Below are 12,143 nucleotides of genomic sequence, written 5' to 3'. Positions count from 1 at the left end.
TAATCGTTGAATGGTGAGGGTAATTGGGATCAATTCCAGCCTATTCTGATCCCTCCCTCTGAGGCGATAATTCTCAGAGAGTGGATCTGAGGTTGGCTGGCTTTCCATCAAGGACACCTCCTTAGATGTCTTTGTGACATTAATATAAACATGGCATTGTGAATGCTTTGCTTTCTGGCATGAATATTTCACTTCTAATGTCTCATGCAAGGCAATACCTTTCTTCCCTTCATTCTAGTGAATGTTGGGGAAAGAAAGAGAAAGCAGTAGAGATGGTCCATGGAATCTATTTAATATAAAATGGAATCTATTGCTCTAACCAAATGAGCAATAGATGAATCAATTTCAATTTGTGATGAATCAATCAAATTGAACATTTTGATAATCGTAACTTTAGGGAAGAGATTCTGAATCTATTCAGAGTCATAGACTCTCTTAAGTGCCTGAGGAAAGCTATGGGCCCTCTCCTCCTGGGAAATGCACACTGCATGTGCATCTAATATTTTGAATAGAATTTAGGAGCTTCATACAACACATCAGCCCATTCCAGGACCCCTTATTAAGATCTCTGTGTGTGCATATGGGGAACCAAAGTTGAGCCTGGGGCCAGAAACAAAGAAATCGGAATAGTTCCCATCTATATGTTTCGACATCTGTCTGGCCAACCCCAACTGGAGTTCTTTGGATTTGGGGCAAAGAAATAACAATTAAGAAGAGAAAAAGCAGAGTCAGGGAGTATTCTTTTCAAACAAGGAGAGATCTGCTAACTTTTAATAAATTTGCTCATTGCTCTTTAATCAGGAGGGTGTAAATAGAATCAGTGATTATCTTCTTTCAAGTGTCTCTTGGTAGAATAAATTTTACTTAAGATAGAACCACAATTATAATTGACCTCAGCAGTGGGTGGAAGCAAACTGATTAATAAATAAAACTTCACAGGGGGTGGGAGAGGAGACAAAGGCATCTTCTCTGGGTTAGGTTTTAGAAGTTAGCGGATAAACAGCAAAATGCTTTTAAGAGAATGTTTTATGTATTTATTGATTTTGTCAATACTCATTACACAGTTTAGGGAGCCATTGAACTCAGTGAGTTTTTTGGTCTTGAGACACCTTTAAACTTTAAAAAAATGATTTAAGATGCCAGAGAGTTTAGATTTATGTGGGTTATACCTATCAATATTTACTGTAATAGAAATTGAAACTGATGAATTTTAAAATATTTATTGGTTTAACTATAACAATAACCCATTATTAACATAAATTATATCAGTTACATATTTAATATAAAATGTTAACATAATTGTTAACAGAAATTACATATTTAATATAAAATATATTACATATTTATATTTAATTACATATTTAATATAAAATGTTAACATAATTGTTAACAGAAAATACATTTTGTGTAAAAACTCAGAACAGAGTGAGACTATTTTACATTTTTGCAAACTTGTTTAATGTCTTGTTGAACAGAAACATAGCTGGATTCTCTTATCTGCTTGAGCATTTAAGCTGATAGAATTAGTTATTTGGTTGAAGTATATGAAGAAGATCTGGCCTCACATAGACATGTAGTTGGAAAAGGGAGGAGTATTGTAATAACCTTTTCAGATAATTATGAATATTCATCTTTGATATAACACTAAACTCAAGTGGTAGCTTTTAAAAGGTTAATTGCAATGTGAAATCTGAAACCATATCAATGAATTTTTCATGCTCAGCTACATTAAAATCCTTGGTCTTTCTTGGACTTTGAATAACTCTTTTGTTCATGTGTGATTTTGTAACATAATGTACAATCATTTGGAAAATTCACTGAGGTATGTAGATCACTGAGTTATTATGACACATTTTGTCATACAATATTGAAAAATCACTTTTAAATCACATTTGTTAATATCACTTATCAGAAAGCCTTTATGTTTTGAAAACTATCAAACATACTGTGACAGATTAAAGTTTTCCAAAACTCTATTTTTTTACTTCAAAGCTTGAATGAATTTTGAAGTGAGAGGCTCGCTTTGTTTATGTTAAAAACAAATGCCTGCCCCATAGTCAAATTGGAATAACCATGTTTATCTGTCAATTGCAATTTTAAGTAAAAGTGATATTTCATTTTTCAAAGATCTAGTTCAGCTTACAACTCCAAAAACTGCACAAGAGCTTTTTCTTGAGACAACCATCATCCGCCAATATGCAGCAGAGTGCCACCCGTCTCATCACACAAAATATTAACATGTATTCAAGGGTTGAGGTTTAATAAGATGAGTAATCTTGTCTGAGCACAGCGGCACACGCCTGTCATCCCAGCACTTTGGGAGGCTGAGGTGGGAAGATCATTTGAGTTCAGGAGTTTAAGACCCACCTGGGCAACATGGCAAGACCCTTGTCTCTACAAAAATTAGCCAGTTATGGGGGCAAACATCTGTGATCCCAGCTACTCTGGCAGCTGGCGTGGGAGGATCACTGAGCCCAGGAGGTCAAGGGTGCAGTGAGCCGAGATTGAGCCACTGCACTCCAGCAAGAGCGAGACTCTGTCTTAAAAAAAAAAAAAAAAGATAGTAATCTTTACTTCTTGATCAACATAATCCTTTTATTTATTTATTTATTTATTTTGCCCATGGGAAAAGACAGGAAAGATAATTCTTTAGTGAAACTGGCATTTTGTTTCTTTACGGAGATTGCGGTTATTATTACTATGACTTTTACTGTTACCACTAGGTCCAGTCTGGCATCCCTGCCTTGACTCCTGCTACAGTGCAGGAGGTTTTTCCACCATTGCTTTTGCACCACCAGTGCAAGTGTCAATACAGTGAAGAAGATAAATACCATGTTAGTGTGTTTAGAAAAATTGTTTGGACCTTATGGACCTCTTGAAAGGTCTCAGGGACAGGCAGGAATCTGTGGATCACGCTGACATCTGCTGCTTTAATTGTGATTTTAATCTTTGCTGTAGGGTGATCTGGAAATATGTTAACGGAAGCAAACATAAAAGTAGACTGGTGAGAGCCATGATTAGATGTTTGCTCTGCTTTTGGCTTTAACTTCATGTCACAGTCCATGCTGTGCCGAATGTAACATCACTTGCTTTTCATCTCACAGTATCCGCAGGAGAAAAACAACGGGCTAAAGGTGCCTGTGGAGTTGCGAGTGAACATCTGGCTAGGCTTAAGTGCTGTGGAGAAGAAGTTTAACAGCTTTGCAGAAGGAACTTTCACTGTGTTTGCTGAAATGGTACCTTTAATGATTTCCCTATCTTTTCTTCTTTGGTGGAGGGAGGGGTACTTTTACTTTTCACCTTCATGGAAAACATTCACATACTAAAAACAACCACAGCCCTCCTTACCATCCCCTAAATCCCATCCAAAGGGTCTTAACCTAAGGGGATAAGACAAGAACTCTTGAGATTTTATTGTCAACACTGGAACACACCATGGTAATTCACTTTTGTGTGATAATTCTAAGAGATGACTTAGATGACTTAGATGACTTCCATGCAATCTTAACAGCAATACCGAAAATGGCTGCCTTTCTAGCTCTCACAACTAGAACTCTCAATAGTCAGTCTTATTGATGCCTGATGCTGGGACACTGAGTACACACACACACACATGCACACATACATGCACACACATACACGCACACACTTGCATGTACACATATGTGCACACACAGGTGCACATACATGCACAAACACACGTGCACACACACCAACCCAGGAGAGGGGTCCAGATTTTAATACAGCTTACTTGGGGTAGAGGGTCTTAAAACCCTTGAAGATCCTTTTCACACTTAGGGGAAGCCTCAGATAGTCTTGTCCGGGGGCAAAAAAAAAAAGGTGCCCCAAAACTTCAAAAACAATAGAGATAATTTGTAAAACCTTCACTGAGTTAATGAAAAGTCTCATTACAATTAAACCAATGAAAACAATGACAAACATTTACAGCTAAAAATAGACTTATTTTGATTTTTTTATACTAATTTTAACTCAAGTTGACTTAAATTATTAGATGTATTTGGTGGGTCTCTTCTGTTGATTTTCAGATGAACACCACTCTACAGATAGGTCTTCAGGCTCAAATAAATGAGGAGAAGACTGTCATCATTTTAGCTTATCTAGAAATCTATTCCCGCTGCCCATTACTATATCTGACAACTGGTTCAGGATTGTGGCTCTTATACGCTTGCTGGGCAAGAAAACCCATAGCCATCTTTAAGTTTTACTTTTTATTCATTCAACAGTGCCTGGCACACAATAGGTCCCAATACATGTTTATTGAATGAATAAATAAATGATGACAATATATCTGTCCTACTCTCCACCCAACCATCCATCCCTCCATCCAATCATTTGTCCATTGAGGCTTTTAGGGAGTGGTGGCTTTATGCCACGCACTCAGCCAGGTGCTGAAGGTGGTTAATAAGCCAAGGCTTGTCCTCAAGGATCTCACAATCTATTGCAATGGTTGCAAAACTGGTCTCCTGTTAAACATGCAGACTCCCAGGGGTACCCTAGAGATTCTGAATCTGTAGATTAGGTTAGGGATTAGCACCAGAGGTTATTTCAACATGGGGTGACAGTGGGGACCACTTTAAGAAACAGTGGAGCCTGGTGTGGTGGCTCACACCTGTAATCCCAGCACTTTGGGAGGCCAAGGTGGGTGGATCACGAGATCAGGCGTTCGAGACCAGCCTGACCAACATAGTGAAACCCCGTCTCTACTAAAAATACAAAAATTAGCTGGACATGGTGGCATGTGCCTGTAGTCCCAGCTACTTGGGAGGCTGAAGAAGGAGAATTACTTGAACCTGAGGCAGAGGTTGTGTTGAGCCAAGATCGTGCCACTGCCCTCCAGCCTGGGCAACAGTGTGAGACTCTGTCTCAAAAAAAAAAAAAGTGGAATATGTGGGAAACACACAAACAAGCCCTTGCAGGCTGGAAGTGCTAGTGAAGATAAATAGAGGGTGAGCTGGAGGCCAGTAGGGAGGCCTTGAGTAGAAGATGTTGTCCAGCCAGCTGGATTGTGTGGAGTACGGGGCTTCATGGCATATGCAAGGAAAGGCTCATTCCTGCCTTCCTGTAGGATTTCTTGACATCCACTTGCCCTCCAGCTCTGTGGCTGGGTCTAAACCTGGAAAAACCAGCCGTGAGCAATGATTAACCAGCCCAGGGCTTCCTTCACTTCCCATTTTCAGATCCTTCCCTGCAACAAGGGAAGCTTGAGCTTCACCTCACGGCGAGAAATGATCCACCCATTTCTGTTGTTCTGTGTGACTCGCCTGTGAGTACCAGCAGGAGCACATTAATCATAGTAATGGAAATTTTGCTGCTTCTTGCCTTCATGTGCTAATACTAGCACTTAGTTTTCTACAAAATTTCCCCCCAGGATTTCTGGGTGTCTTTGAGATGCTTCACACGTGTTTGCTCATGAATACATTTTTCTTACTGTCCTGCCCCACTACTGCTGACTCAAGCCACAGTCCTGAAAGCCACATCTCCACTGCTGCTGATACCCTCTTGTCCATGCCAAGATCTTAGCCTGGATTTTACTAAAGCTATGCTGGCTTCCAAGCAGACCAGCAAGAAAGCCCTGCTCTCCATTCTCTGTCCAAGTCATGTGCTCCCAAGTCTCATGGTTCTTTAGGATAACAGATACTTGAGCTTCTGCCTGAAGCACATCTCCCCTCCAGGCTGAGAGCCAGTATCTGAGACAAACACTATTGCGTCCTCCTGATTCCAGTTTCCTAATCAGGCCCCCACTCCAATCTCCTCCCTTCTCTTTCAGCCAAAAACTGTCCTGCAGCTTATGCAAATCATCCTCTCAGTGGGTTCATCAGCAGACAAATGGAAATTCTAGTTTAGATCCAAACAGGGACACCCACCACACTGGCAAATCTCCACCCTTTCCATGGTTGAGATGATGAAAAGCAGACCGTCGTAGATTTATAGATTCTAACTTGGAAAGGAATGCCTTGTAAGCCAGAGTCTGCCATTGCTACTTAGCCTGCTTCCCAGAAAGGCCTTGGTCTACTTGCCACATTCCAGATGGAATTAAGGCTCATAACTTCTAGGTACAATACAGGCTGGGCACTCAAGGACCTTCATGTTTTAGATGTTTTGTGTGTGTGTGTGTGTGGACTGCCTGGGAAATGGCAACATTAATTGTATACTGTTTCTACAGGAAAATATGCCCCAAGTTCTTAGCAGTAGACTTACAAATAAGTTTTATAAAATCTGCTCATTCATAAGCTCAGGACTTTCATAGGTATTTGAAAGATAAGGTTCACAGAACTATCTTGAGCCATTCAAAATTATAGAAACAACTAAGATGCTATATCACTGTTTACAAAGCATTTTCACAGTCATTTGCACATTTAAAGTCCAGAGCAACTCTATAGGAGAGGTAGCATTATCCTCAGTTTTCAGATGAGAACACTGAGTCTTAGAGAGTTGAATGATTTATCCAACATTGCACAGTCAGTAACAACTCAAGTTAGACCCATGCCTTCTGAGCACAAAGCGTTTTTCTGCTTTCTGTGGTTGTCTAGTGTAAGTCCCAGGTGAACTTGAAAATGTATGTGCTGGCTTTATTTTTTGCTCTCTAATGGTGTTTCTCCAATTTTGTCTCTTTTTAATAGTATGAAAATCAAGCTCTCATGTTTGGAAAATGGGGCACTTCTGGATTAGTAGGACGTCATAAATTTTCTGATGTCACAGGAAAAATAAAGCTTAAGAGGGAATTTTTTCTGCCTCCAAAAGGCTGGGAATGGGAAGGAGACTGGATAGTTGATCCTGAAAGAAGGTAAGTTATCCATTTTCTGAGTAAAAAGGATAGCAATGAAATCTTTCTCTAGAAATTGCTAAATGTATTATATCTCCGTCATCATTCTTGATGATATGTATGTGACACTCACCGAGCTGGACTAAGTCCATTGAAATTTAATTTATAGAAAGTTGAAAGGTGTTCCACCAGAAGACAGGCACCTGGTGGCCGGGCACCATGGCTCATGCCTGTAATCCCAGCACTTTTGGGAGGCTGAGGTGAGCAGATCACATGAGGTTGGGAGTTCGAGATCAGCCTGACCAACATGGAGAAACCCTGTCTGTACTAAAAATACCAAAAATTAGCTGGGCGCGGTGGCACATGCCTGTAATCCCAGCTACTAGGGAGGCGGAGGCAGGAGAATCACTTGAACCTGGGAGGCGGAGGTTACGGTGAACTGAGATTGCACCATTGCACTCTAGCCTGGGCAACAAGAGCGAAACTCTGTGTCAAAAAAGCACCTAGTAACTAACATTTTTGAGAACTTGTTATGTGTGACTGTGTCAGACAGTATGCTGGGCACTGGCATCATCTTATTTAATCTTTATTACAGCCCTACAAGGGAAGTAATGGCAAGAAGGATCTGAGATTTGACCCTACTTGCAAGAGAACAAGGTTACCTGCCATAGTTTCACAGATGCTGGCATGTGACTCCCGGGTTAGAATAAAAGAACTGTCTTGCCCGCAGCAGTAGCAATGCCAGGGTGTCAACATTTGCTTGACTTCTTCATGCCCCTGTTCCCACAGAGTAACATGAAGAGGGCCAGATGACACTTGTACATGCAGTAGATTGAATTATAACAGAGGGACTCTGACCTCAGGGAACTGGAATTTTTTATAATGGGCAGTAAGCAGGTTGACCCTTTGCTGCACAGAGAGATGCTATCTTAGTGTTCCCCATAGAAACATCTTTGAGAAGATAGCCCATAACAAAGACTGTCAGTGCCTTGGCTTGCAAGAGGTGCAGAAACTCGAGAGACTCTCAGAGAATTATCTGCCAACAAGTAGCAGTATTATCTCCACTTTGCAAATGAGGAAACGGAGATTTAGAGAGATTAAAGAACTTGTCCAAAGGCGCATCGCTTATCAGTGGTATAGTTGGGGCTAGAATCTAAGTCTAGCATGGGCACCCAAACCAGTACTCAGCCAACAGGCTAGAAAGTCTGCAAGAAACAGGAGAAGGTACATGTAAGTGGATGAATTCCATATATGTGAACTACATCTCAAAAGCCATTGTTTAGAAAAAGAAATAAATAAACAGTAGAAGGTGATAAGCATGCTTCCCCTGGAGTCTGGGGGACACTAGAGCCTGTTTTCTAGACGTTTCCAACAACACTAGAACCAGCATTCCCTTTTCTTGACATCTGTTGACAGCATCCTTGAGGTGGAAGGAAATAAGCTTGTGAAGTTGAATTTTAAGGCTTCCAACTAGAGTTTGGTCTCGCTGTGGTTCATATCCTGTGATTGCACAGGCATGAGGGAGGGAGGGAGGCAAGTGAGTATGCTGCTCTCTTGAGACCCACACAAGCTTGCGCATGACTGCTTTCAACTCAAGCAGCTTGCTTTGGGTGGAGTTGGGGGCGATTGGTGAGGGGAAGGAAAATGGGGTTTGAATTGGCTAGAAGAAAGGAAGGTAAGTGAGGACAGGGAAAGGGTAGGGGAAATTGTGATAGAAAAAGCAGAAGGTCAAAGCATGTTAGGGCTGGATGGAATCCTAGAGGTAGCAGCCAGAGCTTTTATTCCCCTTTTCTGAGGCCCAGAGAAGTGATGGCCAATTTATGTAAATTGTTGGGACTATTTGTTTTTTGATTCCTTTCCCATGCTGGATTCTAGGGGAGAATACAGCAGAGACAAGATGCACAAACAATAAAGGGAGAAAACCCTCATTTGAGTAGGTACCTGGCAGAAGACTTGAGATGAAGTTGGAGGCTCTGTAACTTTCCTCTGCAGGTTGTCCAAATAGTTCCAAATCCAAGCGGGAAATTGGCATGCGAGAGAGTATGGATTTCCCAAACGCCCAGATGGAGTTTGGAGTCTTAAATGACCTGGTTTGGCTCTCTACCTAGGAACTCTCCAGAAAACTTAAACTCCTCCCTTCAGTTTGTGTTAGGTAGACCAAGCAAGCCAGGAGTAAACATTTCCATATTTGGCTTCATGAGACCGTCTCCACTAGGTTTTAAAAAATAGCGGAGATGGCTCTCTTTCTTTTGAACTGTTAGCCAAGAGTTTCATTGAGAAAACGCTGAGCAGCCCCAAACTGAAACACACATAGAAGATGTCTGTGGTCCTTGTAAGAAGCTGCCCACAATACTGTTTTCCCAGACCCCATCCTCATTACTGAGAAGGAGCAACCTTGCTCATTTGAGGAGTTCTCTGTGATTTAGGTCACGTTGTTCCAGCAGACCCTGTCTTCAAAGGAATGTCCAAAGCGAGTAGTGCAAAGAGGAATTTGGAGTCAGAACCAACAGGGGTAAAGCAAGGAGGGAAGTGGTGCCGCTCCCAGGGTGTAGATGCTTCCTGAGTGTTGGGAGTCACTGGGGCCGCGGGTTACCCGGTCTCCTTGGGTAACTTGAGCCCTCCCCACCCCACAGCTTGCTGACTGAGGCGGATGCAGGTCACACGGAGTTTACCGATGAAGTCTATCAGAATGAGACCCGCTACCCCGGGGGTGACTGGAAGCCAGCCGAGGACACCTACACAGATGCGGTGAGCAGCCTGCTTCGGAGAGAAACCCTCACCTGTCACCTCTCATTGTGATCTCTGGGGAACCCAGCAGCCACCTGGCTTGGCTTTACCCTTCTCCTCTGCTCCATCTTATGTTCTGAAGAGTCTTCCTCATAACTTAAGCCACACCAGTGCCACAATATTTATTTTCTTTAGAACAGAAATGACGCCTATTTAACTAGATGTTGGTACATGGTATAGTACCAACAAAACTCCTGACCTCAGGTGATTTGCCCACCTTGACCTCCCAAAGTGCTGGGATTACAGGAGTGAGCCATCATGTTCGGCCAGCTCTGCCTAGTTTTTAATATCATAACACATGAACTGTTTTTGTCTTTAAAAAAAGTCCAAGCAGTGTTAAAGAAAATCAAAAGTAATTCTTCTCCCAATCCATATTCTACTCCCCAAAGATAAACATTGATGTCTGTTTTCTGTTCGTATACAAGTATATAACTTCCTTTTTTTCTGCCTGAATAGAATTGTGTTGTACACAGAGTTCCACAGCTTGTATTTTTCACATAATGTATCTTGGACATTTTTCATATCAATGTATATAGATCTATGAGCTTTTAAAAGTGGCCACAGAATGTTTGATTATATGCACCTGCTATAATTCATTTAATCCCCTTTCTGGGCATTTAGTTTTGAGTTGTTGGTTTTTATAGGCAGTGTAACAGTAAACATCCTTAAACATACATTTTTATTCACTTCTGAAAGTATATGTAGGAAAGATCCTTGGATTTGGTTGGTCTAGGTTTAAATGCATTTAAAATTTTGATAAAATTTTGTAACCTTTAAAAAGGTTTTATAAATTCATATTTTCAAAAAAAGCATGAGGAGCCTGTTTGCCTTAAACATTCACCATCCCACTTTATAATCTTTGCCACACGAATAAGTGGTATCCTGTTGTTATTTCAATTTTCACTCTCTTAATTTAAAGTGAAGATAAGTATTTTTCCATGTTTATGGGCCACCTTTATTTACTTAGGAACTTTCTTTTCATAACTCTCTTCAGTTTTATGCAAGTTTTATGCAGTTTATTGACTTAAGTCAATATTTTACATAAATTTTGCTCAATTGTGTATGATTAACATCATGAACCTCCAGCAGCATTTCCCCTTATTCAAAAACATGTGTCTGCTGGGTGTGGTGGCTCACACCTGTAATCACAGCACTTTGAGAGGCCCAGGTCGGTACATCACTGAAGGTCAGGAGTTCAAGACCAGCTTGGCCAACATGGTGAAACCCAGTCTCTACTAAAAATACAAAAATTAGCCAGAAGATGGCAGGCGACTATAGAGGCTGAGGCAAGAGAATTCCTTGAGCAGTGGGTTGAGATCACGCCACTGCACTCCAGCCTGGGCAACACAGCAAAACTCCATCCCCCCAAAAAAATAAAACAAAAACAAAAAAACTCCAAACCATGTATCTTTAATGTTCTACCCATTCTCTGATGGGTTCTTTCCCACGTAACACCTCATAAAGACAGTTGTACCATTTCATAATACTAAGTTGAACCATAAGAAATGGCTGAGATTCAACCACTTTGACCTACAAAAACAGCAATTTCACGATTGAACCTAATACTATTCCCCAACAGTAAAAACATAAGGTAGTTTAAACTAATTTTTATTTAGCAGTTGTGCATAAATAAAGATCAGTTTTCTGAGTGAAATGGATCTCTAAGATGGTATCTAAGTAAAGGTGTGAATGCCATAGTTCAGTGGGAGGAGCTATATCTCGCCCTTTGCATTTGACTGACACAATGGCTTACCTCCCTTCTTTGTGTTTATTTTTGTTTTGTAAGAACGGCGATAAAGCAGCATCACCCAGTGAGTTGACTTGTCCTCCAGGTTGGGAATGGGAGGATGATGCGTGGTCATATGACATAAATCGAGCGGTGGATGAGAAAGGTAATGTTGTATACCTATGACCTGATTGGGGCTCTGCAGCAGGGCCTTGGTTAATCGGGGTGAAGTTGCGTTGGAAGGGAAGGTCCTCACTTCTGCTGGTCTACAGCAGAGGTCCCGGGCTCTGCAGCAGGGCCTTGGTTAATCGGGGTGAAGTTGCGTTGGAAGGGAAGGTCCTCACTTCTGCTGGTCTACAGCAGAGGTCCCCAGTCCCCTGGCCACAGACCAGTACCAGTTCGTAACCTGCTAGGAACCAGGGCACACAGCAAAAGTGAGCCGTGGGCAAGTAGGCATCACCACCTGAGCTCTGCCTTCTGTCAGATCAGCGGCAGCATTAGATTCTCATGAGAGTGCGAACCCCATTGTGAACTGCATGGGAGAGGAGTCTAGGTTGTGTGCTCCTTATGGGAATCTAGCCAGCCTCCCCCAGTCTCACAACCCTGTCCATAGAAAAGTTGTCTTCCATGGAACCTGTCCTTGGTGCCAAAAAGGTTGGGGGCTGCTGGTCTGTGGCAGCTGGGTCACATGGCAGTCAAATGTAGACTAGTCAAATGTAGAATCCAAAGGACAGGCAAATATAGAATCTGGGCAGGAGGGTGTTAAGAGTGAAAAACAGGCCAGGTGCGATGGCTAACATCTGTAATTCCAGCACTTTAGGAGGCTGAGGTGCGTGGATCATGAGG

At 41.7% G+C, this 12,143-nt stretch overlaps 1 protein-coding gene across 5 annotated transcripts in view; it reads left to right on the top strand.

Annotated features, from left to right (window-relative positions):
* Positions 1-12,143, top strand: part of MYOF (myoferlin) — a 188,578-nt gene that overhangs the window by 116,433 nt on the left and 60,002 nt on the right. For all 5 annotated transcript variants that reach the window (XM_002756412.7, XM_009009984.5, XM_078346062.1 and 2 more), the window contains 4 exons: positions 3,105-3,236; positions 6,642-6,805; positions 9,418-9,532; positions 11,358-11,463. In XM_002756412.7, the coding sequence (XP_002756458.3) occupies positions 3,105-3,236; positions 6,642-6,805; positions 9,418-9,532; positions 11,358-11,463 (517 nt within the window). The remainder of the gene's footprint in view (positions 1-3,104; positions 3,237-6,641; positions 6,806-9,417; positions 9,533-11,357; positions 11,464-12,143) is intronic.

This window comes from Callithrix jacchus, chromosome 12 (assembly GCF_049354715.1).
Source record: "Callithrix jacchus isolate 240 chromosome 12, calJac240_pri, whole genome shotgun sequence".
NCBI classification, from domain to species: domain Eukaryota; kingdom Metazoa; phylum Chordata; class Mammalia; order Primates; family Cebidae; genus Callithrix; species Callithrix jacchus.
The sequence above is the reverse complement of the archived record's forward strand: the minus strand, read 5'-3'. Positions and strand labels throughout refer to the sequence as shown.